The 21,992-nt window shown below is 42.1% G+C and overlaps 1 protein-coding gene and 1 long non-coding RNA gene across 6 annotated transcripts in view; one reads left to right on the top strand and one right to left on the bottom strand.

Moving 5' to 3' along the window:
- Nucleotides 1-21,992, top strand: part of CD80 (CD80 molecule) — a 28,474-nt gene that overhangs the window by 232 nt on the left and 6,250 nt on the right. Inside the window, exons 2-5 of one of the 4 annotated variants that reach the window (XM_005905437.3) lie at nucleotides 1,223-1,271; nucleotides 1,437-1,541; nucleotides 10,286-10,612; nucleotides 15,506-15,787. In XM_005905437.3, the coding sequence (XP_005905499.1) occupies nucleotides 1,442-1,541; nucleotides 10,286-10,612; nucleotides 15,506-15,787 (709 nt within the window). In that variant the 5' untranslated portion in view covers nucleotides 1,223-1,271; nucleotides 1,437-1,441. Of the gene's footprint in view, nucleotides 1-1,222; nucleotides 1,542-10,285; nucleotides 10,613-15,505; nucleotides 15,788-19,725; nucleotides 19,921-21,992 lie in introns of those variants that run through there. The other 3 variants (XM_070369923.1, XM_070369933.1, XM_070369928.1) reach the window with 3 other exon arrangements.
- LOC138987693 (uncharacterized) lies at nucleotides 30-20,029 on the bottom strand. Of its 2 annotated transcripts, none has more exons than XR_011464084.1 (3): nucleotides 19,920-20,029; nucleotides 18,076-18,167; nucleotides 30-115 (listed from the first exon to the last, which is right to left on the bottom strand). It is a non-coding gene; the product is annotated as an uncharacterized lncRNA (long non-coding RNA). The 2 variants fall into 2 exon arrangements; XR_011464079.1 differs by lacking the exon at nucleotides 30-115 and adding an exon at nucleotides 15,627-17,681.

Below are 21,992 nucleotides of genomic sequence, written 5' to 3'. Positions count from 1 at the left end.
CAACCTGACTGCTTTTTAAACAAACATACCTCTAAGATGCATCCTTTCCCCCCAGAAGGCCTTCTGGGGGTTTCTTATTCCAACATATTGGAGAATCATTATCAGAGTTATGACTCTAGAAAGTGGAAAGGAAAGTGGAAACTGTTAGTTGCTCAGTCGTGTCTGACTCTTTGTGACCCCATGGACTATAACCTGCCAGGCTCCTCTGTCCAAGGGATTCGCCAGGCAAGAATACTGGAGTGGGTTGCCATTTCCTTCTCCACGGGATCTTTCCGACTCAGAGGTTGAACCTGGGTCTGCTGCATTGTAGGCAGATTCTTTACTGCCTGAGCCACCAGCACAGCCTGGGCATCAGTTATGGCCCTAGATAGTAGAAAATATTAATTTTTCAGGCTGAATCTGAGTTTTCCAAAACCAGTAAAATTCTGGTGAATAAGTGAATCCAGGCTAATTCTGATTAAAATACAGTGTGGCTGATAAGACAATCTGGTGTGGCTGACAGACTAGCCCTGGGGTGGTTCTCCAAGACGGGTCCCAAACATCTGGGTAGCACCCAGACTGGGTCTCTGCTGGAATCTGAGAGGATCACATCAAAGCACAGCTTTCATTTTTATTCCTAATGTTTAATATATTTGCTAAAAAAAAAAATCAGCTTTCTCACATTGTAGTACATGATATAACCAAGTAATGATTTCCGTATGTCTTTTCTCTTCCCCTTTTACTGATGCTCTTCCACTGACTGAAATCCTCTACGGCTTTAAGACACAGTCTTTATGTAGAAGCATTTAAAAACAGAAACATTTGTTTCTCTGTGTTAATATAGTAAGAAAGAAATAGTTTCATGACTTAAGTACTGCCTTGTACAAAATACGCCCTCCCTGGTGCTCTGTGTTTCTCTATATGTTCTGAAGAGGGTCCGAGCTTTCATGCGTTGGCTGGCTGGTGTCCAGGGGCCTTTAGTTCTCCTTGTTTTTAACAACCTTCAACATCTCCCAGCAGTAGGAGAGCAGTGGTTGGTTCTCGGAACATGTGCAAGGCAGGGTCACTTCCTCAAATGTCTGTCAAGTCTTGCTTTCCCCTTAAGATTGTGCTGTGATTTAGAGGTTGCTCAGATTACAGTCCCTGACTCATTTTAGGCAGTAAACCAAGAGGTTTTACAACCCAGGGTAGGCCAATCTTCCTTCCTTCCTGGATGACCTTTTTTTTTTTTTTTCCTTTTCAGGTTGTGAAGATAAATCCTGTCTTTTAATTTTAGGAGTCTGCATACCCAGGTACTCCAACCAGCGTCTCTTCAGTGTGTTTTGCAAACATCACAGGCGAACCCTCTGTGCGGGAGGCAACTGAATTGTCTCCGGCCCTGCCTGGTGTAAACTGTGAGGTGCCAGTTCTCACGTGGCTTGAAACTGTTTGCTTTTGTTTTCCATCCTCACCAGCAGAAGCCATGGGTCACACAATGAAGTGGGGAACACTACCACCCAAGCGCCCATGCCTCTGGCTCTCTCAGCTCTTGGTGCTCACTGGTCTTTTTCACTTCTGTTCAGGTAAGCAACTTCCAGGAACTTGACTGAGTCTACCACCTCGGGGTTTGGAAGAGAAAGGGCATGGTGTTCTCTGTGCTGTCTCCTTCTGCCACCCTGCAAGAGGGAAGGGACATTCAGGGTATTTCAGTCCATTTTAGGGATGAGAAAACAGGTCCAGAAAGGTTAAAGGACCTGTCCTTGATCACACAACAAGCCAGTGGCCAAGCTAGCTCAGGAACACAGACCTTAAAGGAAAGGCGGAGCCGTGTTATTTTAACAAAACCAAAAGCCAATTCAGAAGGACAGCTTAGAGTTGTGATCTCCTCCACTAGATGCTCATTTACGTGTTGTGACACACCGAGGGCACACTGGCCTTGGGCTCTGCTTCCCAAGCTACATTTCCATGAGACAACACAATATCCTCTGCTTCTAAAACTGAACAGTGATGATCTTTCCAAGTTGAAGGGGGAAAAGAAAGTAGTGGTGACATACAATCTTTTTCATATTAAAATTTTCTCTTAATATTTACTTTTACGCTCTAGGTGCCAATGCCCTTTGTCAATGCTGGCATCTGACATTTGGTAGTATCAGATTTAGTGCAAATCATATTTTGAGTTACTTTTAACTTACTACAAAGGTATTTCAAGTGCGTCCTACAAAGAGTATTTTTGACTTCTGGAGACTTTTTCCAGCTCAGGTGCTGAATTTGGGGGGCTGTTGGGAAGGGTGGTGCTGATTCTGCTGACAGGGTGGCTCTGACTTTTTTTAGAAGGCAGAACAAATAAAAGATCTGCTTTTCTGCTGAGCAGCATACCACCTGGTTTCCTCAAAATAAAGAGGAGGTTTTGCCTCCTGCACAGTTTCCTAGTCTTCAAAGAACCAAATATCAAAGGATCTTGTCTTAAGCTCTGCTTGCTTAAACTGCAGCCATCACCCAGAATGACTTCGTGGGTTGGGTGGGGGCGGTGGTGGGGACACAGGGATGTGGGCACAGTCGCAAAAAAGATGACTACAATGCAGGTATTTATACATTTTCTGTTGTGAAATTGCTATTTTACACTGTTGCTGAAGCAAGAGAACCATGATTCAAGTTTTGCAATTTAAACATCAGATTTTGCATATATTTGACAGTAATATTTCCAACGGTTACAATTTTTTTCCTGGGTAGCTGAAGGCAGCATTCCCAATTTAGAGTCTTCTGGGGAGTCTAAATGAGCTTTAAAAGATTTAAAAGTAAATTTACAGGCTTCCTAGAAATGTGGTGTGTGTGCAAGCGTGTGTGTGTGTGTGTCTGTGAAAGAAGGAGAGAGAGAGAGGTGGGGGAGGGGTGAGGAGAAAGAAAAACAATAAAAAAAAGAGAAAGCATAAAAAGAAAATTAAAACCAAGACTTTAACAATTATACCACAAAAATTAGAGGCCAATAGAAGGAAATGAACTTGGAGCTAAAGAAAGGTATTTTGGAAAGCACCTTGTTGTACAGTTACATCCAGATTTTATTGTTGCTATACTGAGTCAACAAAGGAATCTGAGCTTCTTTTGTCTGAACATCTACTGTGTAAAAGATGGACCTTGAAAAACTGAGCCTCAGATTCCTACTCTCAAAGAGAGATGTGAGTATGTTAGCTGGAGAAGGCAAAAGTAATTAATCCACAAACAAGTGAAAAGCAGAGAAGTGCCTGGCTCTGCCTGTAAGCGCCCCTGACCTGGGAAAGGCGGGCAGGCTTTATGGTGGAGGGTGGGGGTCGCAGCAGCAGAACTTGGGCAGAGACTAGCCTGGACAAATGCAGAAAGATAAGGATGAGTCAGCGGGCGGGGAACTCATTTTCTGGTTTAATCATTTGTGTATTCAACAAACACTGAGCCTTTCTTATGTACAAGACACTTTTCTTGGTCCTGGGGACAAGCTGTTAGCAAAATTGACTTGGCTTTTGCCTTCATGGAATTTACAGTCATTAGCATGAAGACGAAGATGAATCAATCACTTGAATGTATGACCAAGAAACACGATGTTTCCCTGCCAGAGGGGAGGAGGGTGGTGAGAGTGAGCTGGGTGAAGGTGGAAGGAGCAGCATGTGAGGGACATGGAGGAGCAAAGAAGTGAAGGCGCGCAGTGTTGGGGCAGCAGGGAGACAGAGACCAGACTCTACGGGCTCGGGCTCGAAGGCCAGGGATCTGGAAGTTATTTGGAGGACTGGAAGGCCATGGAAGGATTTTAAGAAGGGGAGTGACACAGTCTCTGCCAGGGCTGCTCACACTTTTATTATACATACCGATCTCCTGGAGGACTGTTTAAAAAGCAGCTTCTAGAACAGGGGACTTTTTTTTTAACTTTTATTTTATATTGGAGTATAGTTGATTAACAATATTGTGTTAGTTTCAGGTGTACAGCAGAGTGATTCAGTTATACATATACACGTGTCTATTCTTTTTCAAATTCTTTTGCCATTTAGGTTATTACAGAATATTGAGCAGACTTCCCTGTAGCACAGGGGATGTTTAGAGCAGTGAAAAGACTGGGTATGATACTGTAATGGTAGATGCAATGGCAGTTGTCAAAACCCATAGAATGTACAGCATCAAGAATGATGTATAATGTAAACTGGGGACTTTGGGTGATAGTGATGTGTCAGCGTAACTTCACTGATTGTCACAAAGGTACCACTCTGGTGTGGGATGTTAATAGTGGGGGAGGCTGCACCCATGGGAACTGGGGCACATGGGTACTGTGAACCTAGAACTGCTGTGAAAGATAAAGGCCATATATGTATTTTTAAAAATGCAGTTTCTGCTTAGGTGGGCTTTGGGGAGGGGCCAGCAAATCTGTATTTCTAACAATCAGCCAGGTGATATTGATGCTACTGGTCCACAGTCCTTTAGGTTTAGTAGTAAAAGATACATTATACAAAAAAAGAAAAAGCCAGTGTTGCTAAAGCATGGAGAATGGCTTTTAGAGCAGCCAGTGCAATCAGGGAGGACTTTGTTCAGGGCTGGGGATTTGCCACCCACCTCCTCCCCTGTGCAGGAAAGCTACACTTGCTCCTGTCCCCCCCGCTGTTACCCAGGACAGGGGGACCTCTTTCCTGCACAGGGCAGCACCAGCAGGCCTCCTGTTTCACTTCTGGTTTGGTCTGCAGAGGAAGAAGCACTGGACTCGTGCTCCAGAAACTGGTGGTCATCTAATATGGGCACCTTTTCCTCAGAGCTAGGGTCCTCTCAGGGAGACACAGCCTTAAGGAACGGAGAGAGATCTTAGGTAGGAGTAGGCCAGGAATTCAGGAAAGGTGTTGGCCTGGAAGTCTATAGCACGAGGAACACTGAGCTAGAGGAAAAGAGGGCCCCAGAGTGCCACCGTAAACAGGGCCTCTCCCCCGTCGCCACGTTCTGTCTGCATGCCGCTGGCCAAGGCGTCCCCAAACCACGCTTCTTGCTATGACTATTGTGGTACCAGCTGTTCAAGTCCCCGAGCATTTTGGAGAGAGACACACAAGTAAGGATCATATTTGCAAAGAGCATATAGTCTGGGCCTGTAGAGGAAAGTTGGGAGCAGTGCATAAATCAGGTCACCAGTATAAATTTGTCAGTTGCTGGACAGCAGATACCTGTAGCCCCCTCGTGTGCCCAGCACCTAGCCCAGGGCCCACACCAGCCCTGTGGATGCTGGATCACTTAATTAAAAGCACTTAGAAGGGTCCCAAAAGGTCACTTCCATTGTGTTAAAGGTCACCCAGACCATTAAATCTCCAGATGGTGAGATTATAGGTGATTATTGTGTTTTTCTTTATTTTTCATTCTTTCCAAATTTAATGTGTGTTTCTTTTAGAGTCAGGGAAAGTCTTTATTTAAAAAGCACACCACATTCCTCAGTGAGATACACAACAGCACAGGGTGATCTAAGCTGCTGTGGGCACCTGGTTTTTTCTCCATTAGAAGTGTTGGTGCAGCCCTGCTGACCACTGCTGGGGTTCACCTATGGGGAAGGGGTGCTGTGACCAGCCCACTGTCCACACTGCCTTCCCCTTCTTTGGAGGGACTAGGGGAGACTCATGGCTTCCTAGACTGGGTTCTTATTTCTTTAAAGCTAAACATTAAATTTTATTGTCATATCTCCCAACTGTCCCGCATGCGTTTATTGTTGTTTTTCTTGCAAAGACATAAAATTTACCATTTTAAAGTGTGTGATTCAGTGGTTTTTAGTATAATCACAAAGAAGTGAATCCGTCACCACTATAATTTTGGAACATTTCTATCACTCTAAAATGAAACTCCAAACCCATTAGCTATTCCTTTCCATTCCCTCTACCCCACCTCTTGGTAGCCATTAATCTAATTTGTCTCCATGAATTTGCCTATTCTGGACATTTCTTTTAAATGGAGCTATATAATATGTGGCCTTTGTGTCTGGCTTCTTTCATTTAGCACAATGTTTTTAAGGTTCATCTATGTTGTAGTAACAGTGCCTCACACCTGTTCTGGTTAAATAATATTCCATTGTATTTTGAGTTCTGAGAGGTACATTATTTTTCTAAAACTAGTGTACTCTGCACTTGCTGGCAGAAAGCTCCCTCTCTTGGGGAGTTATCAGTGGGGAGCTGCTATGATCGGGGCAGGAAGCAGGCAGAGGGGTCAGGAAAGGCAGGGGTTCTGAAGTGCACCCAGAGTGCCCTGCGGGTGGGGTGGTTTGCACACAGACTTGTGAGAGATGAGCGAGGTTGCCTTCCATCTCTGCTGTCCCTCCTCCTCCTCACAGATGGGCAAGGTGACAATGGGCACCATGTGCCAGATGGGGGCAGTGACTCAGTGCAAGTGTCAGCCAGTTACACAGTGATTCTGGCCCCATCCTGGGCGTGACTCAACACCGGAGGCACAGGAGGTGCTATGCATGAGAACAACCCCATGGGGGAAAAAAAACAACTGTATAGCTTTTACGGTTCATAAAACACTTTACATTTGGGTGTCATGTGACCTGTGGTAATTACGGGAAGTAAGTTGGAGAGACAGTATTATGACCATTTTGTATAAATTATACCTGAGGCCCAAGGAGGTTAATCAAAGGCTATGAGTCTAATACACAGCAGGTAGAATCAGAGCCCATCTCCTAAGGCCTACCCAGGCATTCAGCAAGTTCTTAGGGAGCACCTGCTCTGGGCAAGGCCCGAGTTCTGCAGGTATGACAACAAACAAAACAGAAAAATCCCTGTTCTCATGGCCCCCAAAGTAACTCCAGCTGATATGTAGCAGCTAGACAAGCTCACGAGAGAAATAAATCAGGGCAAGTGACTCAAAAGGGGCATGAGGATGATGCTGGTTGGGGAGAGTCAGAGAAGGCTCACCACAAGGGGACATCTTCCCTGAAGGCAGCAAGGTTCGGAGCTGTGTGGAAGTCTGGGAAAGGCAATGGTCCCAATCGTGTGCCTGGTACTGGGTCAGGTTTTACCTACATTCCCTCACAGAAACCTCAACCCACATTATCAGGTAGGTGCTGCTAGGCCGTTTGTAAGACGGCAAACTAAGCTCAGAATCCAACAGTGCAGGCAGTAATGCTGAGACCTGCTTCTCCGCTCCAGAACCAGTGAAGCAGACACAACCCTTCAGAATCTTTCAACTGTTTTCTTGTAACCATGTGTAGCGGAGTCCCTGAGTATGAAAGCCAGGTCCTGGTGGGAATTGCCCAGAAGATTTTTGGTTCCTCTTTTCAGTCTGGTTCTTCCTCAGCACCAGAGTCTGGTGAGGGGATCTCACATAGGAACATCGAAGAGTCCATTGATGGTTTGCTGTTGACCTTTACACAAACACCCACACTTCTCCTCAGATGGCTGGACAAAAACTCCTTAAGAACCATCATTGAAATTTTCAGTGAAGAAAACTTTCAGATCAGTTTCAGTTAAGATTTCTTTTTGCTAATGTCACCACATGTCAAAATTAGAAATCCTGGATTCTTTTTGGGTGGGAACCAACAGAGCATTGGAAACACTCAGTTATTTAGGACCCCAGATGACTGAGTTGCTTTCTGTCATGGGGTCTGTCTGGCCCATAGCAAGACTAGTGTTCCATGTGTCTGTCATAACCCCAGAGTGAAAGAGACCAGAGGGTACGAGTTAGGGGTGAGAGGAAGGAGAAAGAGGAAAGGAAACCCTTATGGAAGACCTGCTAGGTACTAGGGACTTTTCCGCTTACACCATTTAATTTGAATTTAAGTTTTCAATCATCCTGAGAGGTTGGCATCATACCATTTTACAGATGAGGGAACAGGTTAATCAGTAAGTGGCTGAGCTGGGACTAGAACCCAAGTGAATAGGAATCCTTCTACATACCATTTTTAGTCATATCTTTTTTAAAAAGAGAGTTTGGATTATTTAGCTATTTTGTGCTCTCCTAAAATATAAAGGGACTCCTGAAAGTCCCTTGGAGTTCAAACCAGTCAATCTTAAGGGAGATCAACCCTGAGTACACTTTGGAAGGACTGATGCTAAAGCTGAAGCTCTAGTATTTTGGTCATCTGATGTGAACAGCCCACTCACTGGAAAAGTCCCTAATGCTGGGAAAGATTAAGGGCAGAGAGAGAACAGGGAGAAGAGCCGTCAGAGCATGAGATGGCTGGATGGCATCACTGATGCAATGGACATGAACTTGGGGAAACTTTGGGAGATGGTGAGGGACAGGGAGGCCCGGCACGTTGCAGTCCACGGGGTCTCTAAGAGTCGGACACGACTGGGCGACTGAACAACAACAACAAAGTATACCTTTTCATTTACTTCCTTTTTTCAGTTATTCTCCCTAAATCTAGGGCTGGCAATGTTCAGCACAATTGCTGAAAGAAGTGCCCTGGATCAATCGAAGGTACCTCCCACTGCTGTGTAAATACCCACAATCACAAAACTCTCTTCCGAAATGCTGCGGTGGTGCCACATCCAGTCTGATGTCGGGCGGGAGGATGGCTGGGGAGGTGGAGACAGGCTAGTGTCCCGTGACCCTGCTGTCTAGGGAGAGCAGGCCTGGAAATGAGATCCCTCTCCTAGTGAGATGGGGGCCTCCCTGGGGTTCTGTGTGGCTCTGGAGGATACAGAAGGGAAGATGTCAGCACTGGGGGGCCTTTGGGGCTGGCCAGTTGTGAAAGTGCTGAGGTTTTGGAGGGACTCTGCTTTTAGGTCAAGCACAGCATGGGAAAATTTACTATGCCTTCTAAGCAGAAAACCAGAAAATATAGTCTTTCAGGGATTTTGGTGCTACTGATGAGTGCTTGCTGCTGCTGCTGCTAAGTCGCTTCAGTCGTGTCCGACTCTGTGCAACCCCATAGACAGCAGCCCATCAGGCTCCCCTGTCCCTGGGATTCTCCAGGCAAGAACACTGGAGTGGGTTGCCATTTCCTTCTCCAATGCATGGAAGTGAAAGGTAAAAGTGCAGTCGCTCAGTCATGTCCGACTCTGTGCAACCCCATAGACAGCAGCCCATCAGGCTCCCCCGTCCCTGGGATTCTCCAGGCAAGAATACTGGAGTGGGTTGCCATTTCCTTCTCCAATGCATGAAAGTGAAGAGTGAAAGATGAGTGCTTAGGAGCTAACAAAACTATGAAGTTTGGATGCTGAAATTTCTGTGATACGCTGATGGGAAATGGGCAAATGTTTAAATGGGCAAATGTTTAAACATGTTTTAAATGTTTTGCAAAGTTAGGTTGTAGGGGACCGGCTATTTGGATTGCAGATAGCCAAGGAAGATAAAGACAGGGTAGCCATATGTTTCGGTAGATAGAGAGGGCAGAAATGGTCCGGAGGTGTAACTGAGGTCTTGTCACATGGAGATGAGGACAGTCATTTCAGTCTGAAGTCACGGGTCAAGCTGGGCCTAGAACATGGGACTCGGCTCTGAGCAGGCAATGCTGGCTTACCTATCCTAGAAGTGGGTCTCAAATGAGGGAAACAAATAAATAAGGAGAGTGATCCAAAAAGTTCTCTGCAAAACTGGGGCAGTTTCCTTTCCTGTGCTTAGTTTTCTTGTCTATAAAATAAGACCACCAAAATGAATGACCAGAGAAATTCCTTCAAAACCTCATATTCCTTAACTATGACTTCTCTGTCCCCATGGGACTGAGAAAACTGTCTCACCAATAGCTGGCATTCATGTGCTGGGGTCTCCTAAAGTCCTTTTTCTTTTGGGACTAGTATAACTTCTCTCTCATTGTCCATGGACAGACAAATGGATAAAGGAAGTGTGGCATATATTAATACATACAGTGGAATATTTAGTCATTAACATCATTATCACTCCTTAAAAAGGAAAGGAATTCTGACACATGTAAAACATGGAGGAACCTTGAGGGCATTATGCCTAGTGGAATAAACCAGTCACAAAAAGACAAATACTGTATGATTCGGAATCTAAAGTAGTAAAATTCATAGAAACCTAAAGTTGAGTGGTGGTTACCAGGGGGCTGAAGGGAGGGACAAGGGGGAGCAGTTTAATGTGTACAGCATGGAAAATCTGTTTCACAAAAACTGTGAAGATACTGGATGCTACTGCGCTGTACATTTTAAAATGGTTGAGATGGTAAAATCTACGTTATTGTTTTAATCATGATTATTTAAATGGAGAAAAAAATGCACTGGGGACCAAAAGAAAAAAAAATCAAACTGAACACTCTGTCCAATCCTGCTTAGACACTAAACACAACACTCTGAAAATTCTGTTACTGCCAACTCTGAATTCCTGCTTGTGCAGGTATCTTAACATTTAATAGATACAAGATCTTGTTTTGTTTGCCTCTCCATAGGCATCACCCCAAAGAGTGTGACCAAAAGAGTGAAAGAAACAGTAATGCTATCCTGTGATTACAACACATCCACTGAAGAACTGACAAGCCTTCGGATCTATTGGCAAAAGGATAGTAAAATGGTGCTGGCCATCCTGCTTGGAAAAGTGCAGGTGTGGCCTGAATACGAGAACCGCACCATCACTGACATGAACGATAACCCCCGCATTGTGATCCTGGCTCTGCGCCTGTCGGACAGTGGCACCTACACCTGTGTTATTCAGAAGCCTGATTTGAAAGGGACTTATAAACTGGAGCACCTGACTTCCGTGAGGTTAATGATCAGAGGTCAGTGGAACTTTCTGATTTTCAATAAGCCATCGATAGGAGAATGTCTTTGATGTCCTTAAAGACACACTCCTATTGGGTTTTCTCAGGATGTCCTAGAAATATTTGTTAGTTGCATTTCTTGCACTTTGACAGTCCAAGCTCATGACAGCCACCCTGGAGCACTATCATGACCTGAAGCACCTTCTGAATCATAAAGGGACACATTTGATTTGATGCAGTTGTACTGATTTTGATTTGATGTAGTTGTACTGATCAACTACATCAGTACAACTGATGTAGTTGTACTGAGTTGTACTGACCACTCCAGTAGTCTTGCCTGGAGAATCCCATGGACAAAGGAGCCTGGCGGGCTACAGTCCATGGGGTCACTAAGAGTCATCCACGATTGAGGTACTAACACACAGCATAGTTGTTCTGTTACCTGCACTTGATCCAGTAACATATTCTCCGTAAAGTATATTGACGGGCATAAAAGCTGCACAGGCATAAATATTTTTCAAGTAGTATTTGAATGTCTTTTACTATTGTATTTATTGCATATTTGAAGCTCTCATCTAACGGTCATTCCTACAAAGTTAGATGTTAGAAAACTGTGAAAGGCAGGGTAGGAACCAGCCTTGACTCAATCACAGGTAATCCTGCTAGAGGACACTGATATGTCCTGAACCTTCATTGAGAAGTGGCAGCCTGGGGCCATTCCTTCATACGTGAAATTCAAACACATTTCTTTTTCCTTTCTGGGCACTTGAGCCTTTAGTGGAAACAAAACCTTTTAACATAAGGTAAGAAATAACCTTGATAACAGTTAGCTTAAGAGGATCTTTAGTGAGTTCTTTACTGTTCTTCCCTGCTTTTGGTCTTCAGCTATATTGAATTTTTAGTTGTGTAACACCCAGATCATACCTAAAGCTTAGGAAGTAAGCCAAATTTACACAGAATTATCTTAAACTTCACTCTGTGTACTCCCTACCCATGGAGAGAACAAATATCCATGATCATGTGGTGGGATGTGAGGGGCTCTGAGAAGCCTATCTCCTCCAAAATTTAGATCTGCATGGATTCCTCCAATTCCCACTATTATAGCCTCTCCTACTAGTTTCGGCACTATTCTCCCCTCATGTATGTGTCCTCAGCTGCTAAGTCATGTCTGACTCTTTGCAACCCCATGGACTGTAGCCCACCAGGCTCCTCTGTCCATGGCATTTCCCAGGCAAGAATACTGGAGTGGGTTGCCATTTCCTTCTTCAGGGATCTTCCTAACCCAGAGACTGAATCCACGTCTCCTGCTGGCAGATTCTTTACCACTGAGCCACCTGGGAAGCCCTCCCTCTCCCTCCAGGATCCCTGTTAAAGATGAAAATGTGTTACCTGGGTGGAGATGTCATCACAGACATATTAGCCTGTATCAGTTAATTACGTTAGATACATAGTCGGTCCTTTAACAGAATATCCAGAGAGAAACAGACTCAGGACATGTACATTTTGACAGAAAGATAAAGAAGATCCAAGAAGGAGAGAAGAGACAGAGTTTCAGGGAGGGCAGGCCTTAGTAGCAGGTTATAGTTGGAGACCAACGCAGCTAAAAGGCTACCAGGGGGAGTGCTGTTTGAGGCTAACACGGCCTCAAACGGGGATTCGGTGCCAAAATCAGACAAGGGAAGACAAAGGGGAAATACTGCTTAATTAGACCCAGAAACAATTCTGGTATTCCCAGTTGAGTCAATTAGAACAGTGCTTCTCAAATGATAAGATGCCTATGACCTGGGGACCTTGTTCAGCAGGTTTGGCACTTCTGACAAGCTCCCTGGTGATGCCTGTACTGCTGCTAAGGATTATAGTCTGAGAAGCAAGAAATTAAGTAAACGTTCATTTGGCCAAGGTGACCAACTGTCCCAGTCTGCCAAGGACTGAGGGGTTTCATTGGATATGAGACTTCGGGTGTTAATACTGAGAAAGTCTCAGGCTAACTGGGACAGGATGATTTCTCTACATTGCCAAAGGATACAATAACAGCATAGTATCATGAAGTAGGATAGCTAGTTCCTCAAATGTGCTGCACGATGGATGTTTTTAAAACCTGCATTAAGCAGCACATTTCAGGAACTAGCTATACTAGTTAACACATTAACCGCTGCTGCTGCTAAGTCACTTCAGTCGTGTCCAACTCTGTGCGATCCCATAGACGGCAGCTGAACTATCGTCTATGGGGTCTATGAACTATCCCAGGCTCCCCTGTCCCTGGGATTCTCCAGGCAAGAACACTGGAGTGGGTTGCCATTTCCTTCTCCAATGCATGAAAGTGAAAAGTGAAAGTGAAGGCGCTCAGTCGTGTCCGACTCTTAGCAACCCCATGGACTGCAGCCCACCAGGCTCCTCTGTCCATGGGATTTTCCAGGCAAGAGTACTGGAGTGGGGTGCCATGGCCTTCTCCCAACATATTAACTAGGTTAACAAATTTTTACCTTTCTAAAACATATGCACCTTTTCCTTTCCTAGTAGGATATTCTTACTCTACCCATTAAGAGTGGTGAAAACTTGGGTTAAGATTGAAATGAGATACAAAAGAGTAATTCTTTGATAGTTCAGTCTTGCAAAACCTTTGGAGCTGCTACTCGGAACAGATCATCTTACAGAAGGAATAGAAGACAGAGCTTAGGCTGTTCTAAGTCCAGGCAGACCTTGAAAAGATGATTTTCAATATGATCCTTGGTGTTAGTGGCATTCTTGTGGTTAAATATTTCTTAGAAAAGCAAAGTCCAGAAATGAACATGAATCATAATTTGGATATGTGTTACTTGGATTTGTTATTCCAAGTTATAACATGACATACTGATATTATAAGAAACAAAAGGAGTATTCTTGTTAGCTACCATTGCAATGATTTGATCTTATAGGATAAATTAAAGGAGTAGAAAATAATGTCAACTAAAAATGGCTCAAGAAAATGTCAAACAATTTAAGAACAGGACTAATTCAAAAAAGAAAGGTGACTCTATCTGTATCTAGATCCAAGTTTTTCCTTTCCTTGGCAATTATAATCACTTGTCATAACTTCTCCTCTCCCAGTCCTGGAAGCTTTCACCCAGCAACTTGATTTACATGAAGGAATTCCTCTAAGAGAAGACACGTTTAAGACTCACATTAGTCTAACTAACTTCCTGTATGTCAGTCTCTGGTCTACATGATTTATGTTAATGATACCATTTAACTCTTACAACACTGGGAAGGAGGTATTATAATCCCTTTCTTACAATGAGCAAACTAAGACTGAAAGTGGTTAAGGAATTGGCCCAGGATTAAAGGCAAAACTGGTTTTAAAACCTGCCCTTGATGACCACTGTGCATTATACTACATCTCTCTGTGAGGCTCTGAATTCTAAAAAGAAAACTAACATATGAGATGACGTACGAGGGGATTAGTCCTGTGTGTGTGCTCAGTTGGCTCTGACTCTTGGAGACCCCATGGACTATAGCCCATCAGGCTCCTATGTCCATGGAATTTTCCAGGCAAGAATACTGGAGTGGGTTACCATTCCCTTCTCCAGGGGATCTTCCCAGCGCAGGGACAGAATCCACCGTCTCCTGCATCTCCTGCATTGGTGGGCAGATTATATACCACTGCACCACCCACCACCTGGGAAGTCCACATTTGGATGGGTTCCCCACACTTATGCTAAAGAAGTATAAATTCTTTAAGCCTCACAATAAGTGAGAAAGAGGTGCGTGGAGTTTTCCCCTGTTTCCTCTGTAGTCATTTCACTATGCTTTGCTTTGTGTATATTTTAACATGTTATTAGGGGTCAAAAACACAAATGAAAGGGTGCCTCAAGTACTTTGGGGGAATATTAGGAAGGCCTCTCTGTCCTTGTTAGGTGTGTCAAAACAGCAAGGGGATCAGTAAAGCATGGTGGTTGAGATGATAGGCTCAACAGTATAAAATTGGAACAGAGGTCTATCTGATTAAAGACTGCTTTTGAAAATATAAAGGTAATGCCAAACAAACTTTAGAGTAGTGTTACTCCAGGTGTGGGAACTAGGAGGCCAGGAAAGTTAAGACCATACAAGTAGATTTACATAAGTTATTGTCAATGCTCTGGTTCTCAAGTTGGGTGGTGGGCTCCCAGGTACATAGTATAGTATGAATTAATAAATAGATACATAAAAGAGGGTCAGTTTGTATACCTCAAAAATTAGGTAGAAAAGGAAGAAAAAGAAGTAAAAGAAAGGAAAGGAAAAGAAGGCAAACATATGTAAATCTGCCTGTTTATAACTATCTCTAATACCATGCCATTGGTATTTTTCTGAGGCTACATTTTTTTCAATATAATCTTATTTACTGTTTTAATAAGACAGCAAAGTTTAAAGCTCTAAAAAAAAAAAGGAAAAGAAATCAGAGGAAGGGAAGGCTCTGGTATCAGAAAAACTTGAATTCAGTTCTCCCACTTACTGGTTGTGATTTCTCTAGACCTCAATTTGATTATTCATAAAATGGAAACATTGTATTAGGATAAATAATACAAAATTACTGATATTTGACCTTTTTGGATCTACAACCTACCTCCTAGGGTTGTTATAAAGACAAAATGAGATAACGTCCAGACCTAAGAAAATTAACAGCTCAATAAATGTTGTTTTTAAACGCAAGCACTATGTCAATATTTATTCACATGAATTTAGTTCTTTAATAAGTGCTCTCCTACCTCCATTCCATCAAAAGTAATGAATTGATATAACCAACTCAAACTAAAGTTAGTCTTTGGGTTATACATAATTACTAATACTTATGGGAAGTTGAAAATTATATTTTATTCTTATTAAAGCTATGTATTAAAAATATAATTACACACAAACATGTAATGATATGTACTTACATTCTTGTTCTTTCTTCAGCTGACTTCCCTGTCCCTACCATAAATGATCTTGGAAATCCATCTCCTAATATCAGAAGGGTAATTTGCTCAACCTCTGGAGGTTTTCCAAGGCCCCACCTCTACTGGTTGGAAAATGGAGAAGAATTAAATGCTACCAACACAACACTGTCCCAAGATCCTGAAACCAAGCTCTACATGATTAGCAGTGAACTGGATTTCAACATGACAAGCAATCACAGCTTCTTGTGTCTTGTCAAGTATGGAGACTTAACAGTGTCACAGACCTTCTACTGGCAAGAATGTAAGTGATTGTCCTGGACAGTTTCTGCTGGGTAGAATCTAAAAAGAAAATAACTCAGCCAGATACATTACACAATTATGCATATTGACTTTGATACTATTACTTGCAGTATTTTTTAGACATGCAAATAAAATAACAATAAAAGTGTTAGTATGACTTATTAAGGTCACTGTACAAGGTTTGACTATAATGGTACTAATTTTACTTTCTTTAATCAACATTCTAAAATTTAGATATCCAAGTAAGTTCTGTCAAGTCAACATCTTAAGAAGTTATTATAATAATATTGTTGTTATAGAAAGCACTAAAATGTGCCTTTCTTTGAAATTGCTCTCTAGGCTTTGGCACTTTCATTTTTTAAAAAATTTATTTTAATTGGAGGCTAATTACTTTACAATATTGTGGTGGTTTTTGCTATACATTCACATGAATCAGCCATAGGTGTACATGTGTTCCCCATCCTGACCCTCATGCATTGAACCTGGACTGGTGATCTAGTTCACATATGATAATATACATGTTTCAATGCTATTCTCTCAAATCATCCCACCCTTGCCTTCTCCCACAGAGTCCAAAAGTCTGTTCTTTACATCTGTGTCTCTTTTGCTGTCTTGCATATAGGGTCATCATTACCATCTTTCTAAATTCCATATATATGCGTTAATATACTGTATTGGTGCTTTTCTTTCTGGCTTACTTCACTCTGTATAATAGGCTCCAGTTTCATCCACCTCATTAGAACTGATTCAAATGTATTCTTTTTAAAAGCTGAGTAATATTCCATTGTGTATATGTACCACAGCTTTCTTATCCATTCGTCTGCCACTGGACATTTAGGTTGCTTCCATGTTCTGGCTATTGTGAACAGTGCTGCGATGAACACTGGGGTACACGTGTCTCTTTCAATTCTGGTTTCCTCAGTGTGTATGCCCAGCAGTGGGATTGCTGGGTCAAAAGGCAGTTCTATTTCCAGTTTTTTAAGGAATCTCCACACTGTGCTCCATAGTGGCTGTACTAGTTTGCATTCCCACCAACAGTGTAAGAGGGTTCCCTTTCCTCCACACCCTCTCCAGCATTTATTGCTTGTAGACTTTTGGATAGCAGTCATTCTGACCGGCGTGAAATGGTACCTCATTGTGGTTTTGATTTGCATTTCTCTGATAATGAGTGATGCTGAGCATCTTTTCATGTGTTTGTTAGCCATCTGTATGTCTTCTTTGGAGAAATGTCTGTTTAGTTCTTTGGCCCATTTTTTGATTGGGTCACTTATTTTTCTGGAATTGAGCTGCAGGAGTTGCTTGTATATTTTTGAGATTAGTTGTTTGTCAGTTGCTTCATTTGCTATTATTTTCTCCCATTCTGAAGGCTGTCTTTTCACCTTGCTTATAGTTTCCCTCATTGTGTGAAAGCTTTTAAGTTTAATTAGGTCCCATTTGTTTATTCTTGCTTTTATTTCCATTACTCTGGGAGGTGGGTCATAGAGGATCCTGCTATGATTTATGTCAGAGAGTGTTTTTCCTGTGTTTTCCTCTAGGAGTTTTATAGTTTTTGGTCTTACATTTAGATCTTTAATCCATTTTATTTTTGTGTATGGTGTTAGAAAGTGTTCTAGTTTCATTCTTTTACAAGTGGTTGACCAGTTTTCCCAGCACCACTTGTTAAAGAGATTGTCTTTTCTCCATTGTATATTCTTGCCTCCTTTGTCAAAGATAAGGTGTCCATAGGTGCGTGGATTTATCTCTGGGCTTTCCATTTTGTTCCATTGATCTATGTTTCTCTTTGTGGCACTTTCATTTTGGGAACCCCCTTCCCATGATGGTCCCATAATGTCAAATCATTGTCCTTTGAGGGTGAATGTGCTTTTTAAGAAATACTTGTTCACTCAGAACCAAGCCTGGCAAAGAAAGTGAATGACAAACTACTAGAGGACAATGCTTGAAAAAAGTGGTCATTTTTGACCAAAACCATGCCCAAATATTTGCCCCACATGTAGTAAACTTATATAATTTTCTTTCCCCAAGAGGTGAAATCATATGAAAATATAAAATGGAAAAAGTAGGGCTTACATAAATGTATGCATATTAAATCCACAATGGGTTATTACAGAAGAACTCATATACTTGAAATACATTTCTAGCGTATTTGACTGATTATATGGAGCATTACCAGGCCTCTGTCCACCCCCCAACCCCTTGTAACAGTATGTTTTGTGGCTGCACAGTAAAAAACAATATATTGTGTATAATATATTGATCTTATGTATAGTATATCTTATATCTTCCACTTACCTTTGCTTGTAGTAGAGATATTTTAGATGGTCTACTAGTTCATCTTAGGTAAGATTAACTCTAGGTCTTTCCATCTTGAGTGGATTGTTTTCCTTAATAGGTAAGGAGATAAAATTTGGGGCAAAAATTAGTTCAGATACAAACCAAATTTTGTTGGAACATGATACAAAATTAGTTCAGATACAAACCAACTCTTATTGATATGATTTTATTAATTGTCCAAACTCATCTCTATCATATTTCATGTATCTGAAAAAAGCTTATAAAAATTAAGTTTGAATCATATAGTTTATTAATTCAGCATTGTCATTTTATTGATATATAATTAATCAATTTTAGATCATCATGATTAAGGTAGAAGTTAATAAGTACTGAGTCAATTATATTTTATTTGGGACTGTATGATATTCTGAGGCAACGGTTAACAAAAATTTTCAGAAAAGGGCCAGATAGCAAATATTCTTTACAGGTCATAGTCTCTAGCAACAACTCAGTTCTGTTATAACATGAAAACAGCCATAGACAAGACATAAATGAAGGACATAGCTGTGTTCCAACAAAATTTTATTTAAAAAAATAGGTGGTAAGCCAGATTTGGCCTATGCATGGTAGTTCATTGACTTAAAGGAAATAGATTGTAGTCCTTTAAATAAAAGGATGGATCTATTCTTTAAAGATGATTTAGACTGCCCAGCTTTATCATCTTTTCTCTGATTTGTCTTTTCTCAACTCTTTCTTCATGCTAAAGATGAGCAGTATCCCTTTTCAGAATAATTAAAAATACTAGCTCTTTGTCCTCTTTGGTCTACATTCACAATGACTTGTGGAGACAGAATTAACTGTTTAATCATTCCATCTCGCAATCTTTTTTTTTTTTCAATTCAGTCTTCATTAAGCAGTTGTCACAAAGCAAGCATCTTGCTAGGTGCCAGTGTTGTCTTTATGGTCAGACAGCTTTAAATACTTCAACTGGACTGCAAATGTCATTCAGAGTCAGAAGCAAATAAAGCATTTGTGGGGTGGCAAGGGGTGACTGCATAAACAAACGTAAATTAGCGTATATAGTGAAAGAAAGTGAAGTCACTCAGTTGTGTCCGGACTCTTTGTGACCCCGTGGGCTGTAGCCTCCCAGGCTCTTCCATCCATGGGATTTTCCAGGCAAGAGTACTGGAGTGGGTTGCTATTTCTTTCTCCAGAGGATCTTCCCGACCCAGGGATTGAACCCGGGTCTCCTGCATTGTAGGCAGATGCTTTACCATCTGAGCCACCAGGGAAGTCAAATTAGTGTATAGTTGATAGCAATTTTGAATGGATGTGAGCAAAGCTCTACTATTTAAATACCCACTATTAACCCCAAATTTATTAATTAAGCAGATTGGGTCTGTGGCTCTTTTAGCCTGGGCCCACCCAATTTGTTAACCCTTGACATACTGGAACGTATAGGGATGTGTGTGTGTGTATAAGGGGTGAATCAGGGAGACCTACTCAGGCTGTCTTATGAGCTATATGTGCAAATGTCCTCACACAACTATACATCTGGGATTTTGGGTCTTCCCCATGGAGTAGTGCCAAGTTCCTAATAGGCATCACGAAAGAGTGGGATTGCTGTTACTGATTCCTCCTTTCTCTTAAACACTTACCTTCTTCTAGGCTGAGTGAGGCTTGAGAATGGATGAGGAGTGACCTCTGAGAGGAACCCTGTGAAACATCTAGACTCCCAGGATAACAGCAAGAGCTTCTTTGTTATTTTGGGTGTCATTTTGGTCTGCAGAGGCCAACTCTGGTAACCACTGGATATCTCTATGCAATTGGGTGTTTTAGAGAAAAATAGAAAAACAACTTACCCTAGTTTTCAAGTAGTGGGTGCTCTATGGTCAAATGTACATTTTATAATGATCACTGTGGCAGAATGTATAGGAATTATTTGAGCCTAGAACACCAGAGGCAAAGAGACCATAAAGGCTACTTGGTTGGAGATCAGAAAAACCAGAACTAATTCCTGCAAGAGATTTGGAGAAAAGGAATCAGTTGCAGAGATAGTCTCAGCACAGAACAGAAAGTCAGTGGGAGCTACTGAGCAGTGAGCACGAAGGCAAGCCTTCCCTTGGTCACTGATGGTGTTGCCATTAACTGAAATGGGAGAATGCAGGTGGTAGATACACTTTAGAAAGAATACATATGCTGAGTTCAATTTTAATCAAATGGAGAGGCTGGCATCCAACCATCTAGTTAGCAGTTGGAAATACAAATTTGGGGCTCAGAAGTGAGATCAGAAATATGATATACAGACTTAGAAATCAGCTGGTGTTTCCAACCTCAGGTGTGGCTAAGATCGCCCATGATTACCAGGGCTAGTGAGAGAATGGGACCACAGATGGAACCATGGGGACAAGTTAAAGAATAAAAAGAGGAAGAAGAGCTGATGAACAAAACTGAATCACAACAAACAGAAACAGATGAATGTGGTGTCACAGAAGTCCCAGGAGGAAAAGTGTCAACAGGACTGAATGCTGATGAGAAATCCAATAAGCTAAAGACCAAAATTTATCCCCAAGGTGTATAATCAGAAAAATGAGAATCAAGTATGCTAAGTCACTTCAGTTGTGTCCGACTCTGTGCAACCCCGTAGATGGCAGCCCACCAGGCTCCCCCGTCCCTGGGATTCTCCAGGCAAGAACACTGGAATGGGTTGCCATTTCCTTCTCCAAGGCATGAAAGTGAAAAGTCAAAGTGAAGTCGTTCAGTCATATCCGACTCTTAGCGACCCATGGACTGCAGCCTACCAGGCTCCTCTGTCCATGGGATTTTCCAGGCAAGAGTACTGGAGTGGGTTGCCATTGCCTTCTCTGGAGAATCAAGTACTTTAGTATTAATAAATGTTCAGTATTTATTGATGAGCCATTCCGGGGAAATCAGAGGAGGATGAGCTGCTAGTATTCCTTTAGTGTCTCTGCCCTTTGTCCAGATGTTGGTGCTAACTATTCCTTAAAGGAATTGAAGAATAAATGGTGTAGCTGCTGCTCCTGAGTGGAGGACTGACACATACACCTTTGTCCTCCCACCCACATCCTTCTTCGTGTGCCCCCTCTTCTTTCTGTTCCCTGTGTTCTACAGATGAGAGCCAGTTTGCAGAGCTCTCCTCCAGGATGATCCTACCTACCACTAAGCGACAGCCATGCTTGGTTCTTTGCTAGGTCTCTTCTATTCTTCCAGAAGCTCTAGGCTGAATGATGAAAAAGGTGTTATCTGAAAATGAATGCAAAGTGACTTCTGTAGTTTTAGGCAGCTATTGTGAGGTGTGTATGTGTATGTGTATGTGCGTTAAAGAGGACACTCTAAAAGGGAGAAGGCGTGACAGAGCTGGAGAAGGAAAATCTAGAAGGTACATCTAGAACACAACATCAACTATTAGTAGCAGTACATAGTAATATCAGCTATAGAAATACTTCTATTTATTTTTCTACTTTTATTTATTTTTAAAAATTGCTTATTAAGCTCTGGTATTTGTTTATTTGGCTACAACACACAGCATGCACGATTAGTTCCCTGACCAGGGATTGAACCCACACCCCCAGCTTTGCAAGTGCAAAGTCTTAACCACTGGGCATCCAGGGGAGTCCCTAAAATAGTTTGTAAAGGCTCTCCTGAGAATCTTTTCTTTGTGCCAACTTAATTCAGTAAATGCAAACCTTTAAATTTTCTTTTTCACATTCAATATCTATATCTGACATCTGATATTAGTTGCCCATAAGTATGTGTCTGATTAGAGTTATGCAAGAAAAATGACAGAAGCTGCATTTTGGAGAGGTGACCAGGCAAAGTAGTGAAAAATGCTTTACAGTTGTGTCATTATAAGGGGCATGAAGGGTATCAGTTGGACACATTAGAGCAGTTGGAAACACATTAGAGCTGACACT

This window comes from Bos mutus, chromosome 1, assembly GCF_027580195.1.
Source record: "Bos mutus isolate GX-2022 chromosome 1, NWIPB_WYAK_1.1, whole genome shotgun sequence".
Taxonomy (NCBI): domain Eukaryota; kingdom Metazoa; phylum Chordata; class Mammalia; order Artiodactyla; family Bovidae; genus Bos; species Bos mutus.
The sequence above is the reverse complement of the archived record's forward strand: the minus strand, read 5'-3'. Positions and strand labels throughout refer to the sequence as shown.